Genomic DNA, 12,108 nt, shown 5'->3' with positions numbered 1-12,108 from the left:
CAAAAAAAAAAAAAAAAAAAAAAAAAAAAAAAAGACAGGATGTAGCTCAGTGGTGCAAAGGCACTAGCCTTTGATTTCCAGTATTGCAAAAAAAAACTTTTTTTTTTCATATTTCAATGTCCATAAATAATTTTAGTGGATGCAGTCACATTGATTCATTTACTTATTGTCCTTGGATGATTTTGTGCTACAGTGAGGAGAGTCAAGTAGTTAACAGAGATCATGTGGCTGCAAACCTTAAATTATTTAGAATCTGGCCCTTTTTTTTTTTTTTGGTACTGGGGATTGAACTCAGGACCTTGTGCTTGCAAGGCAGTTGGCGGCACCACTGAGCTAAGTCCCCAGCCTTTATAATCTGACTCTTTACAGAAAGGTTTGCTGATCCCTGCTTTCCAGTACTCATGATTGGCTAAAAATATTGTATTATTTGTCATCATCAGTGTGTTTCAAAATGGACTTTTAAACAGAGTTGTAGGTATTTCCAAAGAAATCCTTTTTGTATCTCTGTTTCGATACTCTTCTTTTTCTTTTTTTGGTACCAGGGATCAAACTCAAGGCAGGCAGCAGCACCACTGAGTCCCTGGCTGTTCTGATACTTTCATCTGAACCAAGTCCCTGCTATATTTATTTATTTTTCCAGTACTGGGGATCAAACCCAGGACCTTGTGTTTGTGAGGCAGTTGCAGTGCCACTGAGCTAAATCCTGGCCTTTATTTATTTATTTATTTATTTATTTATTTATTTATTTATTTATTTATTTATTGAGACAGGATTTTGCTATATAGTTTACACTGGCCTTGAACTCACTATGTAGCCCAGGCTGGCCTTGAACTTCTGGTGATCTTCCTGCCTCATCTTTCCTGAATTCTGGGGTTATAGACGTGCTACCACACCCAGCTCCTGTGTTTCTTTCTTAGACCTCCTGATTTTGTCCATCCAGCTTTTTCTTATTTTTACACCAGAAGAGAATGTTTTGGAGGAGTGGTGAGTATTAAAAGTAAATAGCACAGGAAGACAAAACAAAACTGAGTTTGCTGGAGAATTTGAGAATCAGGGCCAGGGATATAGGTCAGTGATAGAGCGCTTGCCTAGTGTGAGTGAATTGTGTGAAGCCCTGGGTTCTATCCCCAGAATTGCAAATCAAACAAAAAAATCCAAACCAAACAAAAAAACTCTTCAGGATTAAATCAGATTTTGAAGGATTTTGTAACAGTGCTGATCTCTCTCTTTCTCATTTTCAGATTATTTGTGTAAACCCGAAGACAACATCTACAGTATTGATTTTACCCGCTTCAAAATTCGAGATTTAGAGACGGGGACAGTGCTTTTTGAGATTGCCAAACCTTGCATTTCAGGTAGGGATTACTATTGTAGGGGTCATGTGACAGCTTGAGCTAAAGATCTCTGGAAAGTGGAATACTTGTCACTGCATCCTGTCTCTCTCTCTCTCTCTTTTTTTTTGTTACTGGGATTGAACTCGGGTCCTTGCGCTTGCAAGGCAGGCCACTGAACCTCTGAGCTAAATCCCCGGCCCTGCATCTGTCTCTCAACTGCAGTGTGTCCTGCTTCCGCAACTTCTTCCTGTATCTCAGCCTGCTGGGTGTGCTGGGTTATGTTAGCAGGCTGGTGGTTATTGAGTATCTGTACTGTGTTGGTTGCTGTTCCTCTTTTTAGACATCACTTTTATGTCATCTTCACACTTCTGTGAGGAGAAGGAGCTAAGACTCAGAATTTCCAGGGGACGCTGTCATGGCTTGTGTTTGGAGGTCGCCCAAAACCTCTTGCGAATGAGGTGGGGCTGTTTCTGAGGTAGCTGAATCTAGAAAGTGTTAATTGATACATGGTGCAGTGTTAGGCCTGAGGGCTCTAGGCTTAAGCTGTTGAGTGCTACCTGCCCTAGTCTGAAAATAAGATAAAAGGGGCAGAAAGATGCTCTTTCTTTTCCCCTCTTTACCCCTCCCTTTTCCCTTGTTGCTTTTGTTCCATACAGATTGCATGAACTGTTTCTTCTCTGCCACACCTCTCTGTCTGTGCCATTCTGCCATTGGCGGAAACCTCTACAGCCTGTAAGCCAAATAAACCCTTCACCCTTGGGCCGGGGATTTAGCTCAGTGTTTCTGCTGCCTGCCTTGCAAGCACAGACCTGAGTTTGATCCCTGGTACCAAAAACAAAAAACCCATCACCCTTTAATTTTGGGTGTTAAATATTTTGTCTCAGCATTGAGAGAAAAGTAACTAAGACAGATACTTTCCTAAGTCCTGTGCTCTTGCATCGTATCGTGTTGCCTCCCATTAGGAAAGGAAATTAAATTCTAATGAGGAAAAGTCACTGAGCCTTGAGTTCTCTAGGAAAGGTGATACTGAGGATTCCATTCTAAACCGTAAAGTAAATTCTCCTGTCTTCTTGTTGTCTCTAAAGAGTGCCATGGGTTTCCCAGTAAGTTCTGGTTTGGATTTAGTTTGCATCTGTCTCTCAACTGCAGTGTGTCCTGCTTCCGCAACTTCTTCCTGTATCTCAGCCTGCTGGGTGTGCTGGGTTATGTTAGCAGGCTGGTGGTTATTGAGTATCTGTACTGTGTTGGTTGCTGTTCCTCTTTTTAGACATCACTTTTATGTCATCTTCACACTTCTGTGAGGAGAAGGAGCTAAGACTCAGAATTTCCAGGGGACGCTGTCATGGCTTGTGTTTGGAGGTCGCCCAAAACCTCTTGCGAATGAGGTGGGGCTGTTTCTGAGGTAGCTGAATCTAGAAAGTGTTAATTGATACATGGTGCAGTGTTAGGCCTGAGGGCTCTAGGCTTAAGCTGTTGAGTGCTACCTGCCCTAGTCTGAAAATAAGATAAAAGGGGCAGAAAGATGCTCTTTCTTTTCCCCTCTTTACCCCTCCCTTTTCCCTTGTTGCTTTTGTTCCATACAGATTGCATGAACTGTTTCTTCTCTGCCACACCTCTCTGTCTGTGCCATTCTGCCATTGGCGGAAACCTCTACAGCCTGTAAGCCAAATAAACCCTTCACCCTTGGGCCGGGGATTTAGCTCAGTGTTTCTGCTGCCTGCCTTGCAAGCACAGACCTGAGTTTGATCCCTGGTACCAAAAACAAAAAACCCATCACCCTTTAATTTTGGGTGTTAAATATTTTGTCTCAGCATTGAGAGAAAAGTAACTAAGACAGATACTTTCCTAAGTCCTGTGCTCTTGCATCGTATCGTGTTGCCTCCCATTAGGAAAGGAAATTAAATTCTAATGAGGAAAAGTCACTGAGCCGAGAGTTCTCTAGGAAAGGTGATACTGAGGATTCCATTCTAAACCGTAAAGTAAATTCTCCTGTCTTCTTGTTGTCTCTAAAGAGTGCCATGGGTTTCCCAGTAAGTTCTGGTTTGGATTTAGTTTATTCTTTTTTTTTTTTTTTTCCTGGTACCAGAGATCAAACTCAGGACCTTGTGCTTACCAAGTAGGAAAGGCACCACTGAACTACATTCCTGGCTCTAAATTTATTCTATCCAGCAGGCTGTAAGATAGCACTTCATCCAAGCTATTGGTAGCAAAGATATAGCAGGGAATTGAGATGTTTAATTAGGAGTTGTTTCAAGGGTTACCATGATCTCAGGCAAACAGAACAGCTTGATTTTTGCTAGGTTTCTTCATTTCATCTGTGGCCAGGGGCTTCTCTTCCTTACAGTTTTTGCTTTTAGATCCTTGAGTTTCCTCTGTTCCTCTCTTTGTTTGAAGATCTTACCCTCCGTGGCCTGCTTCTTGGGCTGTTTCAGGGGCTGCTTCTTGCCATCATCTGGTCTAGACATGGAACCTGCTACCCCTTCCTCAGACCCTGTTACCAGAAATCTCAGTTTGATTTAATCTCCGTTTTCTAGTACAGACTGATGAACTAACCCATTTGGGATTTGTTAAATCAGCCGTTATTAAAGGCTTCCTGTGCTTGCAGTGCAGTCCCAGGTGATTAATTTCTGGCCAGAGACCACAGAAATCTTCCAAGCACTTTACTGGAGATTTAGCGCCCTCTGGAGTGAGTCTTTTGTTGGGTTTGTGGCTCAGTGGTACAGCTGTCTCGGCATATTTGAGGCCCTGGGTTCCTTTCCTAGCACTGCAAAAAAGAAAAGAACAAAGACTTTCCTGAGAAAGTCTCAGAAGTCTTGGCTCAGATTGATCATAAAGCTAAAGCTAGAGCCCTGGATCACCTGCACCCCATATTTATGCTACCATAATTATATAATACTGACCAAGACACCTAAAAGCTCAAGCTTATTGGTACTTAATCTTATGTTGGGATGATCAAGTCAGGGCCAGCTAACCTTCTGAGTCTGTGGTGTTCTCATCCTAAGGCACATGTCGCAGTACTTAGGACATTTCAAGGACCCCAAGGTTACCACATGTGTGTGGATTTGGATTAGACCAAGCTCGGAGTAGTCATTTCAGTATAAAACTCTACTATAGAAGTATCTGGATTTTCAAACTCCCCAATTTCATATAAGGATCTTTGGCTGGGCTTGGTGGTGTATGCTTGTACTCCCAGCACTTGGGAGATTGAGGCAGGAGGATCACCAAAATTTTGAGGCTAGCTTTAACTTCATAGCAAGACTCAAGGATCTTGATTGACTTAGACTATCCTCACACCAAATCAGTGCCTTCCTGCAATACTTGCTCTGATGACTATATCTCTGAGAAGATTTGGCCTATTTGAACCACACTGGTGGAGTCAGGGCTCTTAGTTCCTGGGTATAGATCTGTGTTAGTTACTTTTCTCTCAGTGCTGAGACAAAATACTCAATACCCAAAGTTATAGGGGCAAAAGGGTTTATTTGGCTTACAGTTTGAGAGGTTTCAGTCCATAATTGGCTGGCTCTAAGGCGGGGTGGTGTATGGCAGCAGGAAGGTAGCAAAAGCAACATGGGAACCATACCAGCCTCTTCTTGCCTGTTTTATCTTATTCAAACTACTTAGGACAGATAGCACTCATGCCCTTAATCCTAGTGCCCTCAGGCCTAGCCCCACCATGGGTCAATCACACCATCTAGATTTAACCTCTGGAAAAGTGTGAGGCTTTGGGGGACATCCAAACACAGCCCTAACAGAACCCCCGCTCTGTCTGGTTGGCCAGTGTTCTTGGGAGTCACAGGTCAAGATGTTTTATCTTAAAGACAGCCATGTTTAGCTGAGTTGGAGAAAATTCCTATACTGGACCCTGGAGGTACTGACTTTTTATTCCCAAGCGAACAATTCTGATTTTTTTTTGGTACCAGGAATCAAATTCAGGACCTTGCGATTTTGAGGCAGTTGGCAGCACCACTGAGCTACATCCCCAGCCCTCTGATTGATTTTTTAAAATCTTTCATCTCCTGGGTTTAGGAGTGGAGTAGGCCAGGCATCAGCATTCACTGTAAGGTCCCACATGGTTCATTGCCTGTGTGTTTCACCCTTTCCCAGGTGGTCAGATTGTTGGGTCTGGAATGTCCTAGAGTAGACATCAGTCCAAGGAAGTACTGTAACTCAGTGTCTTCATTTGCTGCTTGTCAGAAATGTTTGTATTATTTGAAAGAACTTTAGCTTCACCCTTTGTAGTCTTATTGTTTTGATTTGTGGCTAGCACTTCAGCTTGGTGAATGGCAGGCCCAGTCTGTTTATATAGAGCCATGTCAGGGGCTCAGGGGCCTAGTATCCAGCTTCTGTTTCTTTATTTTTTCCGGTACTGGGAATCTAACTCAGGACCTTGCACTTGCCAGGCAGCCGGGGCACCACTGAGCTACATCCCTGGCCCTCCAGCTTAATGTTTTCAGACTTCATAGCCTGATCCCCCAAATTATACAAGGCAAATGGCATGGTGTATAAAAACATGCTTGAAGGGCTGGGGTTATAGCTCAGTGGTGGTACACCTGCCTTGAAAGTGCAAGGTCCTGAGTTCGATCCCTGGTACCAAAACAGGCTTGGAGTCAGATGGACTTGGATTCAAATCCCTACTGATGGGATTTACTGTTTTGGGATTTTAGAGATCCCATGTAAGCCCTCTGAATTTGAGTTCCCTCATCTGTGTAATGGAGACCACAGTACTTGGCTGGGCTGCTGTGAGGAATCTGCACTGTTAGCACAGGGCCTGGTGTATAGCAAGTACATGGTAAGTAGGGTTGTGCTCGCTGCTGGTGTCAGTGTGTTGGTTGTCACTGTGCTGTGTGGACTGTGGTATGCTCAGGAATCTGTATGTTCTTTCAGATCACCAGGAGGAGGAGGAGGGTGGAGATGTGGATATCAGTGCAGGGCGTTTTGTCCGCTATCAGTTCACACCAGCATTTCTCCGACTCCGGACAGTTGGTGCTACGTGAGTACCATTATTTCTTGTGGGGAGAACATTCTGCTTTTTCATAGCAGAGGCTGGGTTTAGGGTTGGCTTTGGAAGAGAAAGGAGGCAAAGTAGGGTTCACAGAGATTTATTTTGCAGTGTGGAGTTCACAGTAGGAGACAAACCTGTGTCAGACTTCCGGATGATCGAACGGCATTATTTCCGGGAACGCCTGCTGAAAAACTTCGACTTTGATTTCGGCTTCTGCATCCCCAGCAGTAGGAACACTTGTGAACATATCTATGAGTTTCCCCAGCTTTCAGAGGATGTCAGTATGTATTCCCTGACTCTCACAGTGTTTTTGGTTCTGAGCTGCAAGGAATGAATCAATCCCTCTCCCTACCTCCCCTTTCTTTCTGCTGGAGGTGGAACCCAGGGCCCTATACATGCTAGGCAAGTATGTACTGAGCTGCATCTCCAGCCCAAAGGAACGAACCTTGAACCTCATCTGACGGCTTCATCTTGCAGAGGACAACAGCAGTGATGTGACGAGTATCTGGTCACCTGACCTAAGGCTTCTCATTTCCTCCTGCTCTGTCTTTTGTCTCAAACTCTAACTCTGCCTATATGGGAACAGAGAAGGTTGTAAAAATATAGGCCATTATATTTAGATGCCTGTAGTGGGAAAGGGAGTGGCTAAGTGGGGTAAGGGAGGCCTGGGACCTTGCCTGGGACTCTGACTAGATAAAGAGCCTCAAGTGTTAGTAATGGCTTCTACTGTGTCCTAGTCATTGGCTCTGCACTTTTTCCATAATCAGAGACAGATGTGAAATTGCAGGCTGAACAGAAGCAAAAGCCTGAGGACTTTTCTTTTTCTGTGCAGGATAGAGGGTTTATAAACTATTAGTAATGAATCAACCTAGGGCTGGGGATTTAGCTCAGTGGTGCCTAGGTATGCCTCACAAGCGCAAGATCCCAAGTTCAATTCCTAGAACCAAAAAAAAAAGAATCAACCTAGCAGCCAGGTGTAGTGGCTCACTTCTGTAATCCCAGAACTTGGGTAGGAGAAACAGGATGGCTTCAAGTTTGAGGCCAGCCTGAACTACATAGCGAGACCTTGTCTCTCTCTCTCTCTCTCTCTCTCTCTCTCTCTCTCTCTCACACACACACACACACACACACACACACACACACACACACACACAAATCAACATATGAGCTAGGGAGCTTTTGGCAGGTTTTATGGCAGTAGAAAGGAGATAGTGGAGACACGGTTTTAAGGAGAGGAGCCCCAGCTGGGGAAGGCTCCCTAGTGGAGCAGGCTGCCATGTAACCCAGACAAGGGAAGGTAGGGACTGAGCTAGGGAAAAGAAGCAGGCTTTATTTATTAGTTTCTGGAACTTTTATCTAGCTAGCTGCAATTACCATCCTCTCTTTGCCATTTGGAAAAGCTGCTTTAGAATATTTATGCACATGAGTGGAATTCTGTGATTAATGGTGACCTTCAATTGTGTGGAAGTATCAGTTTTCTCAGAATCCCAAGTCCTTAACTGATTGTTTACCCTGAAAATCAGGTGCTCTTTACTCCTGTGACAGCACTGTTCCCAGGATGGGCAGTGTTCATGACAGGACAGCATTGATTAGTTTGAGCCATGCTGGGCAGGACTATGAAGATGCTTTTAAGAAAACATCATGGGCCGGGGATTTAGCTCAGTGGTTCCACCACCTGCTTCACAAGCACAAGGACCCAAATTCGATCCCTGGTACCAAAAAAAAAAGAAAAAAAGAAAAGATCATGGGTAGAATTACAAGTCATACCTATGAAGCCAAATAAGCTAAGTGATTTTGGGGATCAGTTATTTACATGTAAACTAAATTGCTTTGGCCTGGATGGGTTCAAAGAACTTTTATTTTATTTCATTTTTTTGAGACAGGATCTAGCTGTGTAGTCCAGGTTGGCCTTGAACTTGTTATGTACCCCAGGCTGGCCTTGAACTTAGGGAAGATCCTCCTGCTTCAGCCTTTCAAGTGCTGGGATTACAGGCATGCATCACCACACCTGGCCTTCCAAGAACTTTAAAGGTGTCGCCTTTTGAAAATTGTAGTGCTCAGGCAACTCAGGGCATGTAATCATTAACAAAACTGATCAGAGGTAGTGTTAATTACCTTTACAGCATGGTAAAGGGTCTGGCAACTGTCTGAACATATACAGAATTTAAATTTAGATCCTAAGGCAAGCAGACCTCTGACTAGATCACTTGCAGGTTGCTCCTTGCCTTTTAATTCCCTAGAATCCTTTTGGCTGTTGGGTGCCTGTAGGAAGTGGGCACAGTGAGGTCTAGCTTCCTGGATTTGCACCAGCATGGCTGGCTAGCAGTGGGCAGCAGACCAGAAGCCAGGGCCGGCTTAGTCAGCCAAGAGCACTGAGTAAATAGAAGCAGCTGTGGTCCATGCTGGCAAGAAGTCAAGTCCATTTCCCATGGCACTGATGGGAAGAACCGGGCTGGAGAGGACCGAGGAGCTGACTGCATCCTGAGGTGGAGTGGACATCGTGCTCTTTGGGGCACAGTGGTCTCCCCAGCTCTTAGGGCTGGCTCCCTGGTTTTGACTCATTACTTGCCAGAGCATACTCATATCGTGCAGAAGAGCTCACTTGGGAATTTGAGAGGGGCATTCTAAGTGTTTTCTTTCCAACCTAACCATGGGATAGACTTGTATAACTTTTGGCTCTTTTTCCTTCTCCTGACTTGCAGTTCGTCTGATGATTGAAAACCCTTATGAGACCCGCTCTGACAGCTTCTACTTCGTGGACAACAAGCTGATAATGCACAACAAGGCTGATTATGCCTATAATGGAGGCCAGTAACTGCTGCAGAAATGGACAGAGGAGGTGCTTTGCTAGGGCCTTGTGCTCCTGGTGCATGGAGGGGATCGAAGCTGCTGTTTGTCAACAGACATTTGGAAGCTGTCCAGGATGCCGAGGCTGGGGTGGCCATTTCCTGTGCTCTAGGGAGGTGCCGAGCAGTGTTGTGTTTTCTTCCCTCTTTTCTAGTCCCTTAGGTCACAGAGGTATTATAGTAAAGTAGAAGATTAGGATAAGGCTCCTGCAATCCACATTTAAAAGAAAGTTTATTTCACGTAGTTCTAGATGCCTGCAGGTTATGCTGATGAGTGGCAGGCTCTTCAGCACAGGTGTGTCTAGATGAGGGCTGTGGCTGCCACCTGCAGCTTAGTGCAGCTTCTTGAGGTTCCTGGGTGCTGTGAGTAGCTGAAAGGTGGGCCTCTCCTGGGCGCCTCCTCTTCTCCCTTAGCCCATAGCCCAGCCGGCCCCAGCCCCCACATAGTCATAAACCAACTGGAAAAAACTTGGTGCTGAGGGCTGAGGCACCAGTAATGGGAGTTCCTGCCAGACTATAGAGGACCCATTTCGTGGTGAGCCTGTTTTCTGACTTCAGGATCCTCCACCAGTCCTCCTGGGGATAGACCAAGGTTTTGGCCTGGCAGTGCCTTCCTGTTCTTATTCTGGGGGACAGATGAGCTTGTTCTCCTTCTTTGTCCTCCTGACTTTTGAGTATCTCCTGGAGTAGAATATGTCAGTTTTGCTCATGGAACATATTACCTTTCAAGGCCAGAGAAGACCTTTTGTTTTTTGTTTTTTGTTTTTGTTTTTTTCCGGACTCCTATAGATGAGTTTTTATAAAATGTCAGTGGGGTTTTCAGCACATCTGATAGTATTGATCAGCCTTCTGGGGTGAATCTGGCACATGTTAGGGGAGGTATAGTTACAAAACAGTACTCTATACAGCACAGCCTGAAGAATCAGCTTCTGATACGGCTTTGTCTCCTTAACTCTGTGGATTTCTCACTTAGGAGTTTTCCAATGAAGGAGTTTTCTGGAACCATCTGGCAAGCCAGACCTATGTAATTTGTATTCAGATCCTTTAAGCTGCTAGCTGGAATTATTTGGGGTGTTTGGAAAGGGTGAGATAGGCTCAAGTAGCCTATCAGAGTGATGTGTCCTCCAATCAGCTCCCTAGCGCTTCCTGTGGGCTTCTTGTGTGCATGGAACCTTACAGGATAGGCACCCTCCTCTTCAGCTGCCTCTGGCTGTCTCTCTGGATGGCTTTAGGTGCTTAGCCCAGACTCCAGGACCCCTCTGTGGCCAGGGTGCACTTAGCATTAATAGAAAGGTGTCAGTAGCAGCGGACCAGGAGGGTAGTGACGCGCTGTGAGGCCTCACTGTAACTGTGACAGGAGCTGTGTCCAAGGCTCTTAGAGGCACGCACCTTTGTGTGTGTGTGTGTGTGTGTGTGTGCCAGAGATCGAACTCAGGACCTTGCGCTTGTGAGGCGGGCAGTGGAACCACTGAGCTAAATCCCTGGCCTGTCCAAGGCTCTTAGAGAAAGGCCGTGTGTAGCCAGGGAAAGAAGGGCCAGCACTGTGCCCCAGAGGCCCGAGTGCATTCTTCAGCCAGAGTTCTTTCCCGTTGGGCTTCTAGAGTGGCCTTGATGCTCAGCCTGTGCTTTGTGCCTGTTCGAACAATTGGGGGTGCTGTATGCTGGCAGTTTTCTCACTGAGTGAGTGTCCTGAGAGCTGGCATGGGGTCCCCCTGCCGAAGGGGGAGGGGATGTGTGCCCTGCCACATGGGCTCCTCATCACCATACTGGTGAGTTTCAGAGTAGGAGTTGGCTCCAAATCCAGGTGCCTTAAGTGTGGCTCTGTCCCATGTGCTGCTGGGGAAAGCTGTCACTGTCATTTCCTCCTCCTCACCTGTGGACAGACATCACCCGCCACTTCCCTACCTTCCTGTCTTTCTCACTGTGGCTCCTTTAGTGAGATTACCTGTTCCTCTCAAGCTTCAAATGTTCCTTCTTCTGTGACAGAATCCCAGTTGGGAGCGCTTCTGCCATCCAAAATTTAATCACCTAGGGTGTGCATTCTGGAGCTGGCCAGTGCTCTGCTCAGTGAAGCCTGTTTCAAAAATTGGGCCTGGAGAAGGTGGTTGCGTGGACACTAGTGGGCTGCCTCTTACCTACAGTGTTAGCTTTTGCTGGCAAAGCACTCAAAAGGTGAAGGAGCTGGGCACTTTGCCTCAAGTGGTGTGGTAGCTCCTTCCGTGTTAACTTGCTTAGTCTCGCTGGAGACCATTTTGAGGCCTGGTGTTCATTTGTGCCCAGCAGGGTGAAATTTGCTGTCCTTTGCTTTCAAAGGTCCAGTGTTCTGTGTCTAGCTCTGCGGGAAATCTGGAGAAGCATTACCATTCTGGGTGTTAGCTGGGTTGAATTTAAAATTGAAGCTTCTAGCTGGTCTTGGTGGCACATGCCTGTAATTCAAGCACTCCAAGAGGCTGAGGCAGGAGGATTGCTGAAAGTTTGAGGTCAGCTTGGGCTATATAGTGAATTCAAGGCCAGCCTGAACTGCAGAACAAGACCTTGTCTCAAAAAATAAAACAATTCCAGCTTCTATACCTGAATCAAAGTGACAACTGAAGTCATATTTCCTATGAAACGAAATGAGCCATCAGAAGTTGAGCCAGGAGGCGTGCTATTAAGAAATCTTCATTATTGATAGCAGTTATCTGCTATCATCTAGCTCCCTGTGTGGGGAGACCATTCCCTTTGTCCGAGTGGGCATCCGAGAGGCAGCTCCTGCGGGGAGCGCATAACAGCAGCCAGACAGGCCTACCTGGGCTGGGACTCTGCCTCCCGCTTTCTCCTGGAGCCTCTGTTTTGGGATCCCTCAGAGGGCCTTTGCTTTCTCTTTGGCCTTGGGGCTAAGCTGCCCTCCTGGCTTCTCCAAAGAAGATCCTGGCTTATTTCATTT

At 45.8% G+C, this 12,108-nt stretch overlaps 1 protein-coding gene across 1 annotated transcript in view; it reads left to right on the top strand.

The window, feature by feature from the left end:
* The window catches only part of Unc119b (unc-119 lipid binding chaperone B), a 13,313-nt gene extending 1,646 nt beyond the window's left edge, over nucleotides 1–11,667 (top strand). Inside the window, exons 2-5 of the mRNA XM_010604044.2 lie at nucleotides 1,242–1,355; nucleotides 6,219–6,324; nucleotides 6,445–6,617; nucleotides 9,039–11,667. Of these exons, the coding sequence (XP_010602346.1) occupies nucleotides 1,242–1,355; nucleotides 6,219–6,324; nucleotides 6,445–6,617; nucleotides 9,039–9,151 (506 nt within the window). The 3' untranslated portion in view covers nucleotides 9,152–11,667. The remainder of the gene's footprint in view (nucleotides 1–1,241; nucleotides 1,356–6,218; nucleotides 6,325–6,444; nucleotides 6,618–9,038) is intronic.
* The last annotated feature ends 441 nt before the right edge of the window (nucleotides 11,668–12,108 follow it).

This window comes from Fukomys damarensis, unplaced genomic scaffold (assembly GCF_012274545.1).
Source record: "Fukomys damarensis isolate Sample0158 unplaced genomic scaffold, DMR_v1.0_HiC HiC_scaffold_12, whole genome shotgun sequence".
Lineage (NCBI taxonomy): Eukaryota > Metazoa > Chordata > Mammalia > Rodentia > Bathyergidae > Fukomys > Fukomys damarensis.
Note: the sequence above shows the minus strand (reverse complement) of the source record. Positions and strands in the feature narration are given on the sequence as shown.